This window comes from Oculina patagonica, chromosome 12 (assembly GCF_052425735.1).
Source record: "Oculina patagonica isolate OP01 chromosome 12, crgOcupat, whole genome shotgun sequence".
Taxonomy (NCBI): domain Eukaryota; kingdom Metazoa; phylum Cnidaria; class Anthozoa; order Scleractinia; family Oculinidae; genus Oculina; species Oculina patagonica.
In genome coordinates, this window is record NC_135769.1 from 20347248 (window position 1) to 20365191 (window position 17944).

At 38.7% G+C, this 17944-nt stretch overlaps 2 protein-coding genes across 4 annotated transcripts; both read left to right on the forward strand.

Moving 5' to 3' along the window:
* Positions 1-199: 199 nt before the first annotated feature.
* On the forward strand, positions 200-10843 carry LOC144633987 (programmed cell death protein 6-like). Of its 3 annotated transcripts, XR_013567131.1 has the most exons (8): positions 200-352; positions 2720-2884; positions 5235-5362; positions 5621-5695; positions 5850-5924; positions 8106-8274; positions 9129-9736; positions 9900-10843. XR_013567131.1 is itself a non-coding variant. In XM_078492921.1 (7 exons), the coding sequence occupies exons 1-7, from the start codon at positions 299-301 to the stop codon at positions 9168-9170; spliced, it is 708 nt and encodes a 235-aa protein (XP_078349047.1). In that variant the 5' UTR covers positions 200-298; the 3' UTR covers positions 9171-10843. The 3 variants fall into 3 exon arrangements, 2 of the variants coding, with proteins under 2 accessions (XP_078349047.1, XP_078349048.1); XM_078492921.1 differs by having other exon boundaries at positions 9129-10843; XM_078492922.1 differs by having other exon boundaries at positions 201-352; positions 2723-2884; positions 9129-10843.
* A 1370-nt stretch (positions 10844-12213) lies between these two features.
* On the forward strand, positions 12214-15558 carry LOC144632669 (protein-lysine N-methyltransferase SMYD4-like). The gene is made up of 2 exons (XM_078491353.1): positions 12214-12337; positions 13166-15558. Exon 2 carries the CDS (start codon positions 13170-13172, stop codon positions 15204-15206), a length of 2037 nt encoding a protein of 678 aa, XP_078347479.1. The 5' UTR covers positions 12214-12337; positions 13166-13169; the 3' UTR covers positions 15207-15558.
* Positions 15559-17944: the final 2386 nt, after the last annotated feature.

A 17944-nucleotide genomic window follows, 5' to 3' on the forward strand; every position in this document is an offset into this window, starting at 1 on the left:
TTGTCGACTGTCCGGGGAGGGTTGATTTGTAGGTGAAACTTTCGCAGTTTGTTCGAAAATAAAACACTTATTGTTTGTCTAAATACCTTTAAAGACAACACTTTATCTCATTATATCATGTTAACGTGCTTTAAAGAAATTTAGAGGAGTATATAAAATATATAGAGTTACTTCATATTGACATCTCCTCTCCCCCCTAGAAGGAACTGTATTTGTTCGTCGAGATTCCTTTGTCTTCTAGCGTCTCAGCAGAAAGGTTGTACAGACATTTCGAATTTTCCGTTTTTCCTGTGAATTTATGGCTTGGAATCAGCCTCCTCCAGGGCACCAGCCAGGTTATAATCCAGCTTATGTAAGTATATGTTGCACTGCGCGTACAATACTTTTTCACGAATTCTTCAAATATTTGATTCAATGAACGTGCAGAAGTGATTGTTTCATGGCGGTCGCTTCCGGGAATTACACTACAATCCAATCTTTTTGAAAACGTGTTGAATGGCTATTTCCTTAAAGTAGCAACTTGTTTGTACTTTGCCCCATCTAGATATGTCTACAACAGTTATGTCGGACAAACTGAATGCTTTCCAGTTCTTTTGTCATTGATCAGTTGGATGTTATGACTAGCATAGTATGAAAAAAAGGAACAGTAATGTTTCTGTGACATCTTCGCCAATATTCAGTAAATAAACCCCTTCAGGCGGCTGGTATATTGGATGACAATACCCGAGGCTGAAAGATTGTCAGATTGATGCTTTAAGGGCAACTGCAAAATTTTGAGGACAATCTTTCAGCCAAGGGCATGATTATATCATCCAATATACCATGCAGCAAGCCAGAAAGGGCTTTATTTGTTTTATAACACTCAGAAGTTACAATGCGCTTTATTGCTGGTAAATAAGAAAAACCGACAACGATAATCATGGCGTATAAACTGTAGTTGAAACTTTCAATAAAGTCCTTCGTCTTGTTTATTATGGTGTGTCGGGACGAAGGACTTTTCATACTTGAATTGCGCCACTTTTAGCGACCCTAAAACGGGTCCCTGAGCGTAGAACAATCAGAGAAGCCCTTAGGACAAGTGTCAATCACAAGGGATTAAGCGCAGTGAAACGTGACTTGCAGTCATGGGGTCAATTTCGAAAGCGATAGATAATGCTGACTACCAGCGAAAATCAATAGAAGCTTATCTTTCTGGGAGAGATGTTTTTGTGTTTGCTCCAACCATAGCCTGCGAACAGGCTTTCTGGAGACTTCTTTCTTGGTATGGATAGCAACGCCATTGTTTTAGTTGTCGTTCCATTGATTTCTTTAAGATCAAGTGTCGAACCTTATTGCCGCTGTAATTCCAGCTTCGTATGTTGGGGAAGACTGCTCTGAATCCTCTCGAAATGAGTAGCTCCGGTTGGAGAGAACTGAATAATGTTTGCTCAATCAATCTGACTGTGAGTTTCTCCTAGCCATGTGCGATCTCCAAAAAAATATACGTCTAATTTATTGACTAATTGATTCTATTTAATAACAATTAGATTATGAGTTCAAGATTTCTATGGGGTGATAGGTGAAAATGCTTAAGCCCCACTCTGGCCAATCACAAAGAACATAAGGTAATTGTGAAGAACAGCTCCTGCTAACCGACTGTCGGCCGACAGGTTACCAACAGACTACCGACAGGCCACCGACAGCCCACCGACAGGTTACCGACAGTTTCCCAAAACAGACATTTTACTGTAAATCTGAGCAATAAACACAGAAGTAAACACGACGCAGAAAGCGATTAAAACAGATAAGACTTATAATAAAGTTAATTTATGATAACAAACATTAATACACTACATGAAACATAAGAAAAGATACTTACCGGATACGTCACATGAAACAAAAATTGTATAAAAATCCGAGGGGGAATGAGACTAAGTTAACCAATCCAATATGGCGGACAAAAATGGAGTAGCTGTGTTCGCGTAAATTCTCTGGTCGATTTCGGCAGCGTAGAAGCTAGTTTTCCACTGTGATGACCGAAACTCAGGAGTATATACCTTTCCTTTCAATTTCTCATAAATTTTGGGGTTTGTTATGGAGGAAAAACATAAAGAAACAAAAAGGTTAGTGTTACCGTATAACCGACAACTTACCGACATCTTACCGACACCTTACCGACAGATCACCGCCTGTCGGCCGGCTGTCGGCCGACGGTTGGCCGACATCATGGCCTAAACCTGTCGGCAGATTGACGGCCAACAGACAACCGACAGCCGGCCGACAAATGGCCAACAGACGGCCGACAATCGGCCAATAGGCCTGTCGGCCGATAGACGACCAACAGTCGACCGACAGTCGGTTAGCGGGAGCTGTTCTTCACAATTACCGAACATAAGACAATTCAATAAACCTCTCAAAGCAAATACATGTACAGTTTACGTAGACAGCATGAAGCACAGGAAAACAAGTGTGGTTGAGTTGTGATTGGTTATGGATGTTTTTTCTTCTATTTGGATGGATGTGACCTGCAACTCTCACGCATTATGTGTGAGTCTCATGTCTTTGAATCCAAAATATTGATCTCAAGCATACTGACCAATTTTTCACAGCTAACGGCAAATCACCTCATTTTGGTCAAATTCCATCTTTAGTTAAACGATCAGTGGAGTTGGTAGTCTCAAGTCCTAAGCTAGTGTGCAATTTATTAAAACCATTTATTCATTGTTTCTTTTTTTTTTAGCAGGGTGGCCAGTATAATTATGGTCAACCACAGGGATACCAACAGCAGAATCCCTATGGACCTCCCCCTCCAGCATCTCAGTTTCCTCCTGGTTATCCAGGGGGGTGGGGAGGTCGTCCAGCCCCTCCTCCTGGGGTTGATCCAGTACTCTGGGATTGGTTCCAGGTAAGACCCAAACTTTCCTAAACTTACGTTTTTACATCTACAGTACTTTTTTACTTAAAATTTTTTGTCTCCTTATTAAGGAGGTGAGCGTGGCCTAGCGGTTAGCATGCTGAACTTATAATCTGGAGGTCCCAGGTTTAAATTTTCCTCCCTGTCACTAGATGGATTTGTGTTCAGTTGTCCCAACTTCGACTCCTCTATGCTTTTTATTATTATAGGCAACTGATTAGCCTGCTGCCACAAGTTTTTTGTTCTATTTAAGATAAGGTAAACTAGGACCTGGTACATGTTTCGACTGTTTGTGTGTTGTGTTACTTGTGTGTGTGTTTTTATTTTTTATTTCTTTTTCAAAAAACAAATAAATTATATTTTTTTTTACTTTTTTTATAAACAAACAATTATTAAGTATCACCTGTTGTTGATATGAGCATATAATGTGAGAGTTTGTACGTTTTGTTTGAAATTCGTAAATTATAGACCAATTTCTTTATTACCCAATTTTTCAAAATTCTTTGAAAAAGTTATGTACAACCGACTTTTTGAGTTTGCTGAAACGTACAATATTTTATATAGTTGTCAGTTTGGATTTCGTAAAAATCATTCGACTTCACTTGCGTTAAATCACCTTGTTAACAAAATTTCTTCCGCTATTGATAGACGTGAAATCAGCGCAGGCGTTTTCTTAGACCTTTCTAAAGCCTTTGACACTCTTGACCACCAAATTTTGTTTACTAAACTGGAACATTATGGTATCAGTGGTATGGCGCTTCAGTGGATCAAAAGCTATTTTTCTGGGCGTCAACAATTTGTACAGTTTAACCAAGCGTGCTCATCCAAACTAATCAGTAAGTGTGGCGTCCCCCAAGGCTCTATCTTAGGTCCTTTGTTTTTTATATTATATATAAATGACCTTCCTAATGCATGTAAATTAACCCAACCTCTGCTCTTTGCTGATGACACAAGTATTTTTTATTCACATTCTGATCCCAATTATTTAGAGTCCGTATTAAATGATGATCTGTGTAACCTTGACATCTGGATGAAGTGTAATATGCTATCAGTAAAACTAATTATATTATTTTTAAATCGAGGCAGAAGCACCTCAGTAAATCCTTTTCTTTATCCTTTGGTAATCAAACATTGAAACAAGTCAGTGATACAAAATTCTTAGGTGTCTACATCGATGAGAATTTCACATGGAAATATCATATTAGCTTCGTATGTAAACAAATCTCTAAGTCAGTTGGTGTCATATTTAGGTCAAGATATTATTTATCATCTAATACTAAGCTTGCTCTGTACTACACCTTAATTTACCCTTATATCACTTACTGTAATTCAGCCTGGTCTTCTACATATGTAACTAATTTAAATAGAATTTTTCATTTACAAAAACGTGCTGTGCGAGCTATTACCAACTCAGGCTATCGAGAACATTCTGCCCCCTTATTTGCTAAACTGGGCATCTTAGATATCTTCCAAGTCAATGCATTGCAAATAGCAAAATTTATGTTTTATTATCATAACCAATTATTGCCCCCGATGTTTCACAATTTGTTTTCTACTAGTAGTCAAATACACAGTTATGATACAAGAATAGCCAAGTGTTATCGACCACATCACTGTCGTACAAATCTAAAGCAGTTTACAATACTTTTCCAGGGTCCTAAAATTTGGAATTCTCTACCAGAATCGATCACTGGTTCGAGTAGCTTCTCTTCTTTTAAGAAAAAAATGATTAAATTTCTAATAAAATGAGTCTGAAATTGGCCTAGCTGCACATTCACAGCGAAATTACAAACTTATTACTAACCCGAGGTGGCCTCCCCCATAAGCCTTGTGGTTTCTTGGAGGTCTCCTCGCCCTATTTTTTTAATTTGTTTGTATTTGTAATTCTTAAGTGGCAAATAAATAAAATGATGATGATGATGAAATTAAAAAAAGCATTTTTTGGAATTCAAGTGGCATTTTTTAAGAAAATCAGGCATTATTTTAGCATTTTTTTGGCTTTATGCGAGAATTTCTAGTAGCATTTAATGCCAGTTTTACTAGCATAATCGAGAAAGGCCTATTGCTACTCCCCCCTGGATGGCATGCTAGTCCATCGCAGGGTTACCCCCCAGTAGTAAATTCGCCGGTACCCATTTATACACCTGGGTGGAGAGAGGCACTGTAAGAGTAAAGTGTCTTGCCCAAGAATACAACGCAGTGCCCCGGCCAGGCCTCGAACCCGGGCCGTTCAACTTGGAGTCAAGCACGCTAACCATTAGGCCACCGTGCCTCCCACTTCTGTTCTATTTACAATGTCTTAATCAACGATAATCTATGATTTAAATCTCCTTTGTAACAGACAGTGGATCAAGACAGATCTGGGAAAATAACTTCAGATGAATTGCGCCAAGCCCTCTTTAACAACAACTGGTCGCAGTTCAATCCTGAAACTTGCCGATTAATGATTGGCATGTTTGACAAGGACCAGTGAGTACTTTGCTTTTTATTAATAATATATATTTTGTAAAATAAAACCAAAAATTGTATTGATGAGACATTTCCAGCTTTAATTTTATTAAACATAAATGGTGACTTTTCATTACATGTAATCATCATCATCATCATCATCATCAACATGACTTATTGCGCCAGTAGGCGCATAAGGCTGTCAGTTGTTAGTATTTGTTGCTCTGTGTAATAGTACCTTTTTTACGATAGATTAAATTTTTTTTGCATTTTTTGTAGATCTGGTACAATTGATATCTATGAATTTTCTGCATTGTGGAAGTACATTCAACAATGGAAACAGTGCTTTGACAGGTAATGCTTAATTAATTCAAAACCCAAATAGCTTAGAATTTGACAAATTTGTATACATTCAAACATTGATTTTCTGGATGCTTCAATTTTCTGTACTATCTCTCTGTGGCTTAGAAATAAATAGTTGTTTTGTTAAGTTTATTTTTCTCTTTAGCTTTGATCGTGACCGATCAGGAACAATTGATGCTAATGAACTACAAACGGCCTTCACAAGTTTTGGATACAGACTGTGAGTCACTATGGTTGCTAGTATGATCCCCATAACCTGCTCTGTGGTATTGTTCTCTCCTTGGGTGCATTTTAACTGCTTACTAGTAAAATGCAAATTGTTCATTAGAAGTTGCCTCAACAATCAATTTACTCGTATAACGGTACTTGTTTTTTCACCTGAGTTTTAGAATGAAATAGTATACCATCTAACTCATTAATTATGCCGCTCATTGTCTGGCATAGATAAGATATGGGAAAAGATTGTGGCCAAGGTAATGAGCGACTGGGTAGGAAAGCACTTTAGCTGGGTATTATGTTGCTGAAAGGGAGGAGGTGGGAGGGTCGAAAATTCACCTGGACTTACCGGCATGTGTATCTCTTTTGAAATGCCCCGAATCTAAGGAAAGAGATCTTTAAATACGGCGACTGTGCACATGGTGATTAAGCATTTCATGTACATAACACACCTATCTAGTATAAACAAACAGGGTTATGTAATCCACGCTCTTGAATTCCGTGCCATAATTATAAATGATAATAGATACTGTACTGTAAGAGAAACTTTTCTTACAAGGGTACAATATTGCTAAGGTTAAAGTTAACCATTAAAATAAGGCAATTGTTCATCTTCCTCATTACAGCTATATATTGCTTTCATCAGTTTAGTATTAATAGATATAATTATGCAAAATGTGTGTTTGATGAAGGGTTTTTTAATTCCATTAGTAGCTGTAAAAAGTAATTACAGCTGTAGATTTATTCTTATTAATTATTAATTTTTAAAAAATGTACAACAACTTTTAGTTTGCAAGACATGTTTCGATCGTTGCAACGATCATCTTCAGTTGTGGAATCGTTTACAGTTGAAGTTGAATTTTTTACAAGCAATGGCGTAACATGCGTGATACGCAACATTCGTGATACATTTTAAATTTAACGTGCAGCATTTAATTGCGCGAGACATGGAGCAATGCGCGTGAGTATAAATACACGGCAAAGAAATTAAACAGTAAAAATAACTTAGTAAATTACAATTATTACACAAAATGATGCAAAAAAAAAAAAATTAAATTAAATTAAACGACACTTATTTATAAGAAAATAACATAATACTAAAATGAAAGAGTTAAGTCAGCATGTTTGAGCTGCTCATTTAACGTGGGGTTTTCCCAGCGGATGTGGACAGCCTCTTTTAAAATTAGCTGTAGTCTATTGGGTGCGGAATCTACAATAGAAAAGCAGTTCTTAGATGCAAGCCTACGGCATGCCTCAGACTGCTGCAGATGTTGGTAAATGTGTGAGTTCCTGTCCCTACTCAGATGCTCACGAATGCGCGTTGAAAGATGATGGCTAGTTTCGCCGATGTAACAGGCATTACATCCTGCACAAGAAAATTTGTAGACAACGCGCGAACAGAGATCGAGATAACAGCCTTTAAAACTTTTTCATTTATGTCCCCGTGTTTGGTATTAAAGCCAAAACACGTCTATTGCATCCTTTCATATTAAAACAAGGGTTCAAAACCTCCATTGAGTTCAAGTTTTAATACTTTTATTATTATTGCTGTAAATAATAACAGCCTATAAAAAGAACAGCTGATTGTGATGATAGCTTAGTGAGCTCACTAAGAGAGGGGCACAGTGACAGACCAGTTAGAGAGTACATGCATAATTCTGACGACAAACGTAGGGTGAAAGCGCGCGCGCGGGGAGACGTTACATTAATCTTTGTAACCGCTCTGTAACGAACTGTAAAACGAAAAAACCAACCCAGGGTGAATCTCTCTAACCACGTTTCAAACCGCGGTACCACAGCTGGCCCTACGCGCCTGAGCCGACAATTATCAATCTATGTAGACTAATTTTTTACAATATTTGCAAACAGCAAAAGTCCAGTGTCCGAGGTGAAACAGGAAAAGTTCGTTATTTGCGTTAAAAGTTTAGACGATGAAATAAAACGAATAACATGAGCAAAACGTATTTCAGACCCGACAAGCGTTCATAATTGAGTTATATATACTATTACAAGGCTTGCTTTTGTAAAATAAATTTATTATTAATTTATTAATGATTTTAATACTTGGATGTCTGCTGTCTCATTTGTCAAGGCTAAAAATTCATCTTAATGTTAGACCTTTCTTGAAACTAAAATAATGGGGAGGTAGTGCAGTAATCTGATAAATTATTTGCCCTTCTTTTAGATCACCAAATTTCGCTAACCTGTGTGTACGGAAATTTGATCGCCTGAATGTCCACACAATGAAGTTTGACGACTTTATCCAGTGCTGTGTTATGCTCAAATCTTTAACAGATGCATTTAGAAAACATGATCACCAACAGAGTGGCGCAGTTACTATCAATTATGAACAGGTAATTAACAATGATAATGAATTTTGAAGAGAAAACAAGCAAATTGATGTTAATGTCCCTTAATTAATAATTTAATTAGGAAATACCGGTATTGCCTTCCAACACTGTCAGTAATAAAAAATAATCTTGTTCATTAATGTGTAAATTTCCCAAAATTTAATGTTGTAGTTATTTAATCTTTATTCAAAGATGATCTCACATTATGTTATATAATTGTAATTTTAGCTTTTTAAAATCATTGTAAGTTTACCTTTAAATTGTACTTTTAGCTTTTTAAATTCATTGTAAGTTTACTCTTAATTGTAATTTTAGTTAAAGTTTGTAGCTTTTTTGTTCCGTTTTTAATCTTGTAATGCGCATTTGAACATTTTATGAAATTTGCGCACTATAAATGTTATTATTAGTATTATTATATTTATGTTACACTTCTTTTTTATCTTCTTTTTGTTAATTGTACTGTTATCACTTGACTTGCAAAATAATGATACAATTACTTATACATATCATTTTTATAGATGGAAGTTTGCACACCAACACGAACAAAAAACAGAGGCGACGCAGCCCAAGGAGGCGGAACAACGACCCCCCCACCGCCCGCCGGCACGTGAGAGCCCACAGAAACAGTGCGCCGAACAGCCCCCCCCTCAGGCACGCCCCGAGCGCCGCGCGCGGGCGGGGGGGGCGGGCGGAGGGGGGCCCGGACCACCCCGCCACAAAATACTCGCACGTTAGCGTGCCTATGTTTTTCTTTTGATATAACTACTAACATGTACCATACATATCTTGATTTATAATATTGGGATTATGATAAAAATTACTTGTAAACATATCATAACAGTACTCTTTTCTTCTAGTTTTTAGAAATGGTGCTTGGACACACATTGACTGGAATATAACAATTTTATCAAGGTTTCACTTCAATCTTTCATGCTCTGAGCTGTCTTACAGACAATATATATAACGATATTGAAGTGATCTACAGCTATTCACTACAAGTTTGTTGTTTAACGTACAATCCAGAGTAGTGTAAGCTACAGTATTATACGCTTGTAATAATACTTACGGTAGTCCTCTAGTGTAGCAGTTGCTATTGTTTTTGAATTCATCTTGATCTACTGTCTGGGATTTTCCAGGCCTTAACAGGGTTGCCACAGGTCAGGAATTAAAATGGTTGGGGAAAAAATGAAATTCTTGAAAATTCAGGAAAAATTGACATTTTGAAATTAACTACTGTATCTGACATTTTGTATTTATTTGGTCAGGGAAATTTTATTTTTATCAGGGAAAAGTTCAGGAAATTTTGAAAACTGATGTTTGTGGCAGCCTTGCTTATCTTGCATGTGTATGGAGAAAACACAGACAATATGCAACTGGTGTAGAACGGTGTAACAGAGTTCCTTGTAACACAAAAAATATTCAACAAAGGTAGTAAAAGTGGCCAGCATTTTGTAGGTTGTTGTAGGTAACTTATTTGCAAAGCAGCTGACTTGTCCCCAGTCGTCTGTTCTGTCTCTCCTGTGTTGTCTCTCCTGTGTCCAGGGAAACTGGGTCAAATCACCCCTCGGGCTCCCCGCGCTTCTCACGGTAATATTAATAGGCGAGACTGAGAGACGACTGGGGACGAGTCAGGCAAAGCAGTATGTAATAGATAGGTGATGTTTTCAAGTGACAAACCCAGGGTTCCAGTTAAGTTTTAAACTATATAAGGCAAGGTCATAACAGGGAATTCCAACTGATCAAATTTCCACTCTCCATGCCAAATCAGTATAAGATTTCTCACTATTAATTCGGTCTGGTAGCGGACCTTGTCAGATTTTTGCCATGAGACCCACCATGAATTATCCCATGAGTGACTTAATTTTGTACATGTGAGCCTTTAGGCATGGGATAAAAATATCTTGGCAAGCTTTTTTGTGCCATTGGACTTCCAATGTTTTTATGTTAACTATGTATATTAATAGAGTGAAATTTAATACTCATAGGAGCAGCCAGTGAAGTGCTCATTTTCTTCAGCTAATCCTTCTGCTGCTAGCTGTATAGAGATCTAGAATAAATTTAGAACAGTACTAAAGTCAGTATTGATACTCCCTAGCCCCAGGGGGGGGTACTACGCAATCCAAGTGACGGGGATGTGCGAAGGATTTTGTTGGGGTAGAAATTTTCGATTCCGGGATTTTTTTGGGTAGGAGAATTTGGCAGGTATTTTTTTGGGTGACTTGATTTAAATAGGGGATTTTTTAGGGTATTAAAATCAAAATAAAGTGCCTTGGCGCAGCCTTGGCAATTTAGGGGTAATTTGACTAGGGATTTTTTTGGGCGTTTTTTTTGGTCCAGGGAATTTTTTGGGTAATGTCGGGAGACTTAGGGATTGTTTTGGGTCCTGAGTTTTGCCTCCATTCGATCATCTCCGTCACTTTGATCCCGGAGTACCCCCCCTGGGTCCCTAGCCTTGGAAAACAGGAAATGTTTTGAGTCAGCTATGAAACATTTTTAAACTTGCTCCATTTAATTAGTAATATTGTTTTCATAGGTAGGCTTCCTAAAAATAAAATTTAATCTTGGAAGGTGACATTGTTATGAATGTTTACTATCAATTTGCACCAGTTGGCCTTCCTGCCCAGAGGGAAGGGGGGTGGGGGAACTTGCTTAATTCTTTTGAGTAGTGTGGAATGGCTCAGCTAGTATCTCGATGCATGTGTGAACTGCATTGCAATTTAACCCAAGTTCAACGCAGTTTTGCAAGAATCTTGAATAAGGAAAAGGCTAAGGACCTAAAAAACACTACAGTAGAATCCCAATTTTAATTCTTAAACAAAAAACTGCTTCGAGAAATTGAAAGGCTCAAGAAATAGGGGTAAAATAACAGAGGGGTATTATCCAAGGGAAATGAAATTTGGTTTGAGAAATCGAGAGTTTCAAGAAACAGAGGACTTGAGCATGTTGGGGGAATCGGGATTCTACTGTATACTCTATCCCACCGCACATATGAATATAGCCCATATACCAGAGTATCGCCTTTCCCCTCCCCCCCCCCCCCCACCCCAGCTCTGGCCCCAGCAATTTGCCAGTTTCGAGCCAGTTATTGGAGAAGAACTACAACAGGGTTGAACCAAAAAAACAAAGCGCAGTAAAAAAAATTTGCAAATCGCCCCATTCTCGACCCCAGCGCTGCTTGTCCCTCTTGGCCAGCTGAGCCAGCTGTGCACAAGAAAAAAGTGGCTCTGGGGACAAATGATGATTGGCGGTATTTTAACAAAGGGAGTTTTCAATCGAGCCAATCAAATCAACTGTTTTAAAATCTAAAACGGTTCATTTGATTGGCTGTTCTTTTTGTTAAATATCAGCCAATCAAAGCATGTGTCCCCAGAGCCACTTTTTTCTCGTTCACAGGCTCAGCCAACTACCGTATTTATTCGATTTAGTGCCCTGGGAGCTTATTAAATTTTTGGACCTTGAGAGTGTACCCATTATTCGAGGTGGGTGCTTCTTTAAGGCAGTATGACCATTTTTAGCAAGTAGTAAGTTTAGTTTGCAACAAAACAATAAGTAATAACAAAACGTGAAGATGTACCAAAGCAGAATTTTAACTGTTAATTAAAAGTTTCTGTAAAATACTAAGAAAAATTGGTCTTCAGGAAGTCTCTTATAATATTAGTAGTACTTATTCAATTATTTCAGTCTCCTCTTGTGTACTTCCTTTTTTTGGCGGAGGGAGGTGGAGGGGGAGTGGGCGCTTATTTGAGGCTGGGCGCCTATTAACTTTTCCTACCTTCCAGGTGGGCGCTTATTCGAGGTTGGGTGCTTAATTAATCGAATAAATACGGTAAGAGGGACAAGGTGCTCAGGGGACAAGAATGAAATCGCCCCACCCCACCCCACCCCACCCCAACATGCCCAACACCTTACTACTCGCCCCAATCTTCCTTTTTCATCACGGTAAACATGGTGGAAGGACCAGCCTTTGCAGCCAGTATTGTTGCTGTTTCTGTGTTTGAGGTCAGAGAAGAGCTTGAGTATTAACCGATGATTAAAAACGATTCATGACGGCTTTCTGACTTGACAGGTAAACCTTGTTAAGGGTTATAAGCTTACGTCTTGTCTTTGCAGTTGAATTATTCCAATAAATGTGGAGTTTCGTGACCGTACACGTACATGTATAAACTCTGATAAACTTTGTGTAGAAGTGCAGTTTACAAAGCGAACGAGGGGATAAATAATTGTAATAACCCTACGCCAAACGAAAACCATAGTTGAGTAAAGCTCAAATTCTGTCAAACTCTCGCTCTCAGTCGGCATGATATTGTGCTCCTTGATTGAATTCGAACCGATCAAATGTTCTGGCGAGGGGTGTTGAGAATTGTGACAGTTTTACTCTAATCCGTCAGAAGACTGTCCTTCTTTGGCTCAGACTTAATGAGCCATGGTTTCTCTTTCCTTCACTACGAAATGCTGTGAACTTTGATCAGGCAAAGGTAAACTGCCACTTCCCAATAATGTACCTTTCAGCAGTGTCGCCTATATGCTTTTACACTTCTGGGCACAGTTGTTCAATGGTTGGATAATGCTATCCACCAGGGCCCAGTTGTTCGAATAGAGGATAATGGTATCCCCTGGATAAATTGCTATCCAGTGGATAAATGATTCGACCGTCGTCTGCTGTCTAGCTATCCACCCTTCGAACAACTGGGCTGATGACTTGCTATCAGTAGATAAGTGTTGATAAAACAAATTACCGGTAGGCTATCCACTGGATAGTGATTTATCCAGTGGACAGTGTGCCTAATCCATCCTTTTAACAACTGTGGCCTGCAGGACAACCTTTGTTAAAACGTCTGGCCTTTGCTTCATTTCTATATAAGCTTAACATATGTCTTAACGTTTTCGCTTCTAGAAAAATGTGTGACACTGGAGATGGGCTCTTTCAAGAGTGGTTTAAATCTATCAGCAGTATTCTAAATCAGAGTGGTAATTTGAAAGAGATCTCTTCTCAGTTTGGCTTGCTAAGATCAGACGAGGAGAGAATCTCATTTGGACTGAGTTTAACATGTGTTCATGATGTTATGTCAGTGGAACCTTGCTTCAATCCAAAATCAGCGTCAGAGTCTGCTAGGCTACGTAACGAAGGAAACAAACTTTTCCAAAAAAATCGATATCATCAAGCACTAGAGGTTTATTCCTGCAGTATTTTGAATGCACCTGTTGAGAGCCATGGCCATGAACTTTCTCTTGCTTTTGCTAATAGATCTGCAGTGTTGTTTCATTTAAGAGAGTACCGTCAGTGCTTGGAAGATATTGAACAAGCATTAAGGCGTGGCTATCCAAATGAACTGAGATACAAGTTGTTTGATCGTCAAGGAAAGTGTTTTTTCGGTATTGGGCAAAGCAGCAGGGCCTTGAATTGCTTTCAAAAAGCAATGGAGTCTTTGAATGAGTCAAAGTTAGATCACAAGAAAAGAGAAGTTTGGTTGAAAGATCTTGAAATGGAAATTTGTAAAAGCCAGGAAACGAAAATGGATGAAACACACGTGATGCAAGAAGATTTGACTTCAAATAATGTAAATTTCCCAACAGGTGCATTTCAGTTACCACAGCTTACTCATAAAGAAAATAGCAAGTTTACGTCAGCTTCTTGTGCTATCGACATAGCAACATCCCCTGTCACCGGTCGTCATCCTGTAGCAACTCAAGACATCCATGTGGGGGATATTTTGGTCATTGAAAAACCATTTGCATCTGTTCTTTTGCCAGAACATGTAGAAACTCACTGTTATCACTGTTTGAGGTGGACAGCTGTCCCATTGCCATGCTACCAATGCAGCACTGTCAGATATTGCAGTAAAGCTTGCGCAAAACAAAGCTGGGATTCATATCACTCAGTCGAGTGCCAGTATCTTGACCTCATCCATCGAGCTGGGATTGGCAAAAATGGTCACCTTGCTCTAAGAATAATAACAAAGGCAGGGTATGAATTTCTGAAGGATTTCAAACAAGAAATTCAGCAAGGATTGTGTGAAAGTGACAGCAGAGAGTCAGGTTGCAGACATGATGGAAGTTATGTCTCATCTGATTACCTTCCAATTTACTGTCTTGTGACTCATTCTGAGGACAGGAGCATCAGCGATCTCTTTCGCCGCACGATGATGGCTGTTTTCTTGTTGAAGACACTTCAAGGAGGTACCTTTTTCGGAAAGAAACTGTGCTCTCAGAAAGACCTTGCTTTCATTGGCGGTCTGATATTGCGGCATCTTCAGTCAAATCCTTGTAATGCTCATGAAGTTTCAGAACTTCAACTAAATCTCAACTCTGTAGCCACTTCAGAAACTAGTGAAATTGCCTCAGGCATATACGCCACCCTTAGCCTGTTCAATCATTCATGTGATCCAACAGTTACAAGGAACTTCTACGGTGATACCTGTGTTGTGCGTGCAATAAAGAACATTCCAGTGGGACACGAGATCTCTGATAACTATGGCACTCTAAGTGCAGTCAGTGTTAAATCTGAGAGGCATGATAAATTAAAGAGTCAGTATTACTTCACTTGCCAATGTGGAGCTTGCAAGGAAAACTTTCCATTGTATTCAGAGATACCAAGCACTGCCTCTCCAGTGTTCAAATGTGAAAACTGTCGTACACCTCTTCATCATGTTGACATCTGTAAAGATAGCGGCATGTTGGCGGCATGCCCCCAGTGTCAACGTACTTACAATCTGTCAGAGATAAGAGCCACCTTAACAGATTCAACAGATCTGTTCCAACAAGCTATGGATACTCTTCTTCTCAAGGCAGATGTAGAAGGCACTTTGTCTGTGTTTATATCTCATCTCAGACTTCTTGAGAAGATTGTGTGTCGTCCATGGAAAGATTACAACAACTGTCAGGAAGCAATCAAGCAGTGTTATAGCATAATGGGAAACTGTCATGTAATGAGATGATGGAGTTACAACTTTAAAACATAACATTTTAAATGAACTATAATATCCACCTCTTTGCACGCATTGCATACCTTCGAAACCGGAGACTGTTCAAAAAAAAATCTTCAGACGATAGCAAAACGTTAAGAAACCAATACTTCCACAAAATTACTGACGTAAAAACTCCATTTTATTGAACTTTTCCTTATTTCTTGGCCTGCTTCTCAAATTAGATCACAATGGAGTCACTTTGATCACAACGTTTTGACTGCCTCACTGCTAGTCTTCATCGGGAAATGAGGTCGATCGTTTACATGTCGCAGTAAATAGTTAAATAATGTTTCAAGGAAATGTTACTATATAATCGTCTCTATATTTTTTTCAATAATTTTATGTCATAGAAGGATTATCTTATCTCAAAAGACATATTTTTGTGATAATGTTAATAGTGGTTATTGGAAGTGGATCTATTTATTCCCGTGGGATGACAACTCTAGTGAACGCTCTTTCGGGAAAACAGCAATTTTTTGCCGGAACTCTTTACGAATTGCAGGAAAAAACGAGGAGGAATTTTATCGCTACATGGTAAAATGATATGAATATAAATAATGTGGAAAAAGTTCAAACCACCGATATTATTGATTTATTCTCAATGCCTAGCATGCAAGCAGACTCTCGGTCACAACAGAAGCGACGTTTATTAAAAACTCATTTGTGAAGTGTTAAAATCCGTGTGCAACTTTGAGCAGAACGTGTTTTATTATGTACCTTATTCTTAATTTTCGCGCGTACTTAATTTCGCGAAACTTCAAGAGCCGAATTTCGCGAGTATTAATTTTCGCGATTGCAAGAAAAATTAGAGAGATTTCGCGATTTTGTCAGTGTTTTATGGATCAGTCGCCAAAGACTAAAGAACCCCCTGGAAATTTACAAAAGTCTGGCTCAATCTAACTACTAGGAGCCTACAAACGTAAACTTTGGTGACTTAGCCAATTTACAAGCTCGAAACAATAATTAGAGAAAGGTTGCTAGTCAAAAACAAGACGGAAAAAAGTTTTCAAAGGTAGATAGTTGCAGTAAAATAAAGTTTTGATTGATTCAGTTAAATATCGCGCAATGCACTTTTCGCGCGTACTAAATTTCGCGATTGTTTTGAAATCGCGAAAATCAGTGCTCGCGAAAATTAGTAAGAATAGGGTATTCTACAGCCTAGTCCCTAGGCATTCTCCTCCTATCTCGGGCAAGCGCGAGGTCCACGTAAGGGCCTGAAAACTGCGCAAAGCATGCTAGGAAACTGTTAGGAAGATGGTAAAGTTCGCCAAAATAATCAAGTTTGCTTTAATAATAGCCGTTCAGAATAAACATGTGGTATGTTATTAAAATCGTGTTCTTTGGGGCCAACCACTTTAAGCCCAAACAGTTTTGCTTGGTTTGGTTGAAGTGTCCCAATATAGAACACTTTGCAACCTTTTTCCGTTGCAACGGTTAATAAACGTAAAACTGTTTGAACAGAAATCGGCTGGAAAGGTGGAAAACGCAAAAAACGTTGATAAGCCAAACCAACCGAATACGCTTGAACAAGAAAAAACCTCGACCAAACCTAATCTCGTTCAAAAGAACTTAAACGTGACCTGAGTTTGAAACTATTTGATTATCTCGATGCCCAGCCATTGGCATGCGATTAACGTATTTTGACTAATATAAAACGCAAACTGCGGTGATAAACATTACGGACAAACGCATTGTTAGAAAAAAAAATTTTTCTCTAACAATGTTTGTCCGTAATGTTTTGTCCGTAATGTTTATCACCGTAATGTTTATCCTCCTCCCCAAGCCACTCGCGGCTTCGCCGCTTGCTTGTACGCGCTTTATAACCCAAAAATACCGCCAGCTACGCAGGCTAACCTCACTCTGTTTAGGTTTTTTTCCACCAAGTTTCCGTGAGAGCAATCATGAATTCCAAATATGGTATCTACTATAAGATTACCATACTTGGTAGGTCTTGCGGAAAATTGACGGCAAAAATGAAGAAGCCGAAAAGGAGTAAAGCTTGCTTAATGGAAATTAAAAATCAAAAGCAAAACTAAACTGTTTATGGTCATCGTTAAACATGTCATTAAACTGGAAAATTTCACCGCCTGTGACTGAAATTTAATATAACTGAAAAGACGCGAAAGGTGTGGTTTGCGCCGAAATGTCAGAATGAAAACAAAGGAGACGACAAATCGTTCGCATCTTTTGTATGTTAGTCACTTCTTGTTGTAGCTAATATGTGATACTTATGTTGTGAAAAATGCCTAGTCACGGCAAAAGTGACGCAATTGGGCCGCCCTGTTGAGGAAGCAAAGCTATTTTGAGTGTTCTTTTGGGAAAAATTTCCAGAAAGATTTTCCAGTTGCCCAAGAACTTGGTCGCAAAAATTACGTTATTTCGTTAACCAGGCCGGCCCGTGGATACATCCCTGTACTATACGGGGAGGCACTAGGTTCGATTTCCAGGGAGGCACCGACCGTTCGAAAGGTTACTTTTCTTAGGTACACAGAGAGTAGGGATTTCAGTTAGTACGAAAGAGGCCTTTTTAAATATCTCGAAAGGTATGTGAAAGTGGTAAGTTTTCTGTCGTAGCCGAGTTGGCTATAGCTATCTCATATATTCAACAAACGCAAGTGGAATAATTGTTTTATTAAAAACACCCAAAGATTGCACTATTTGAGCTCCCCGGCTGTTCTCGCTGATGCGTACACCTAGCATATTTGTGG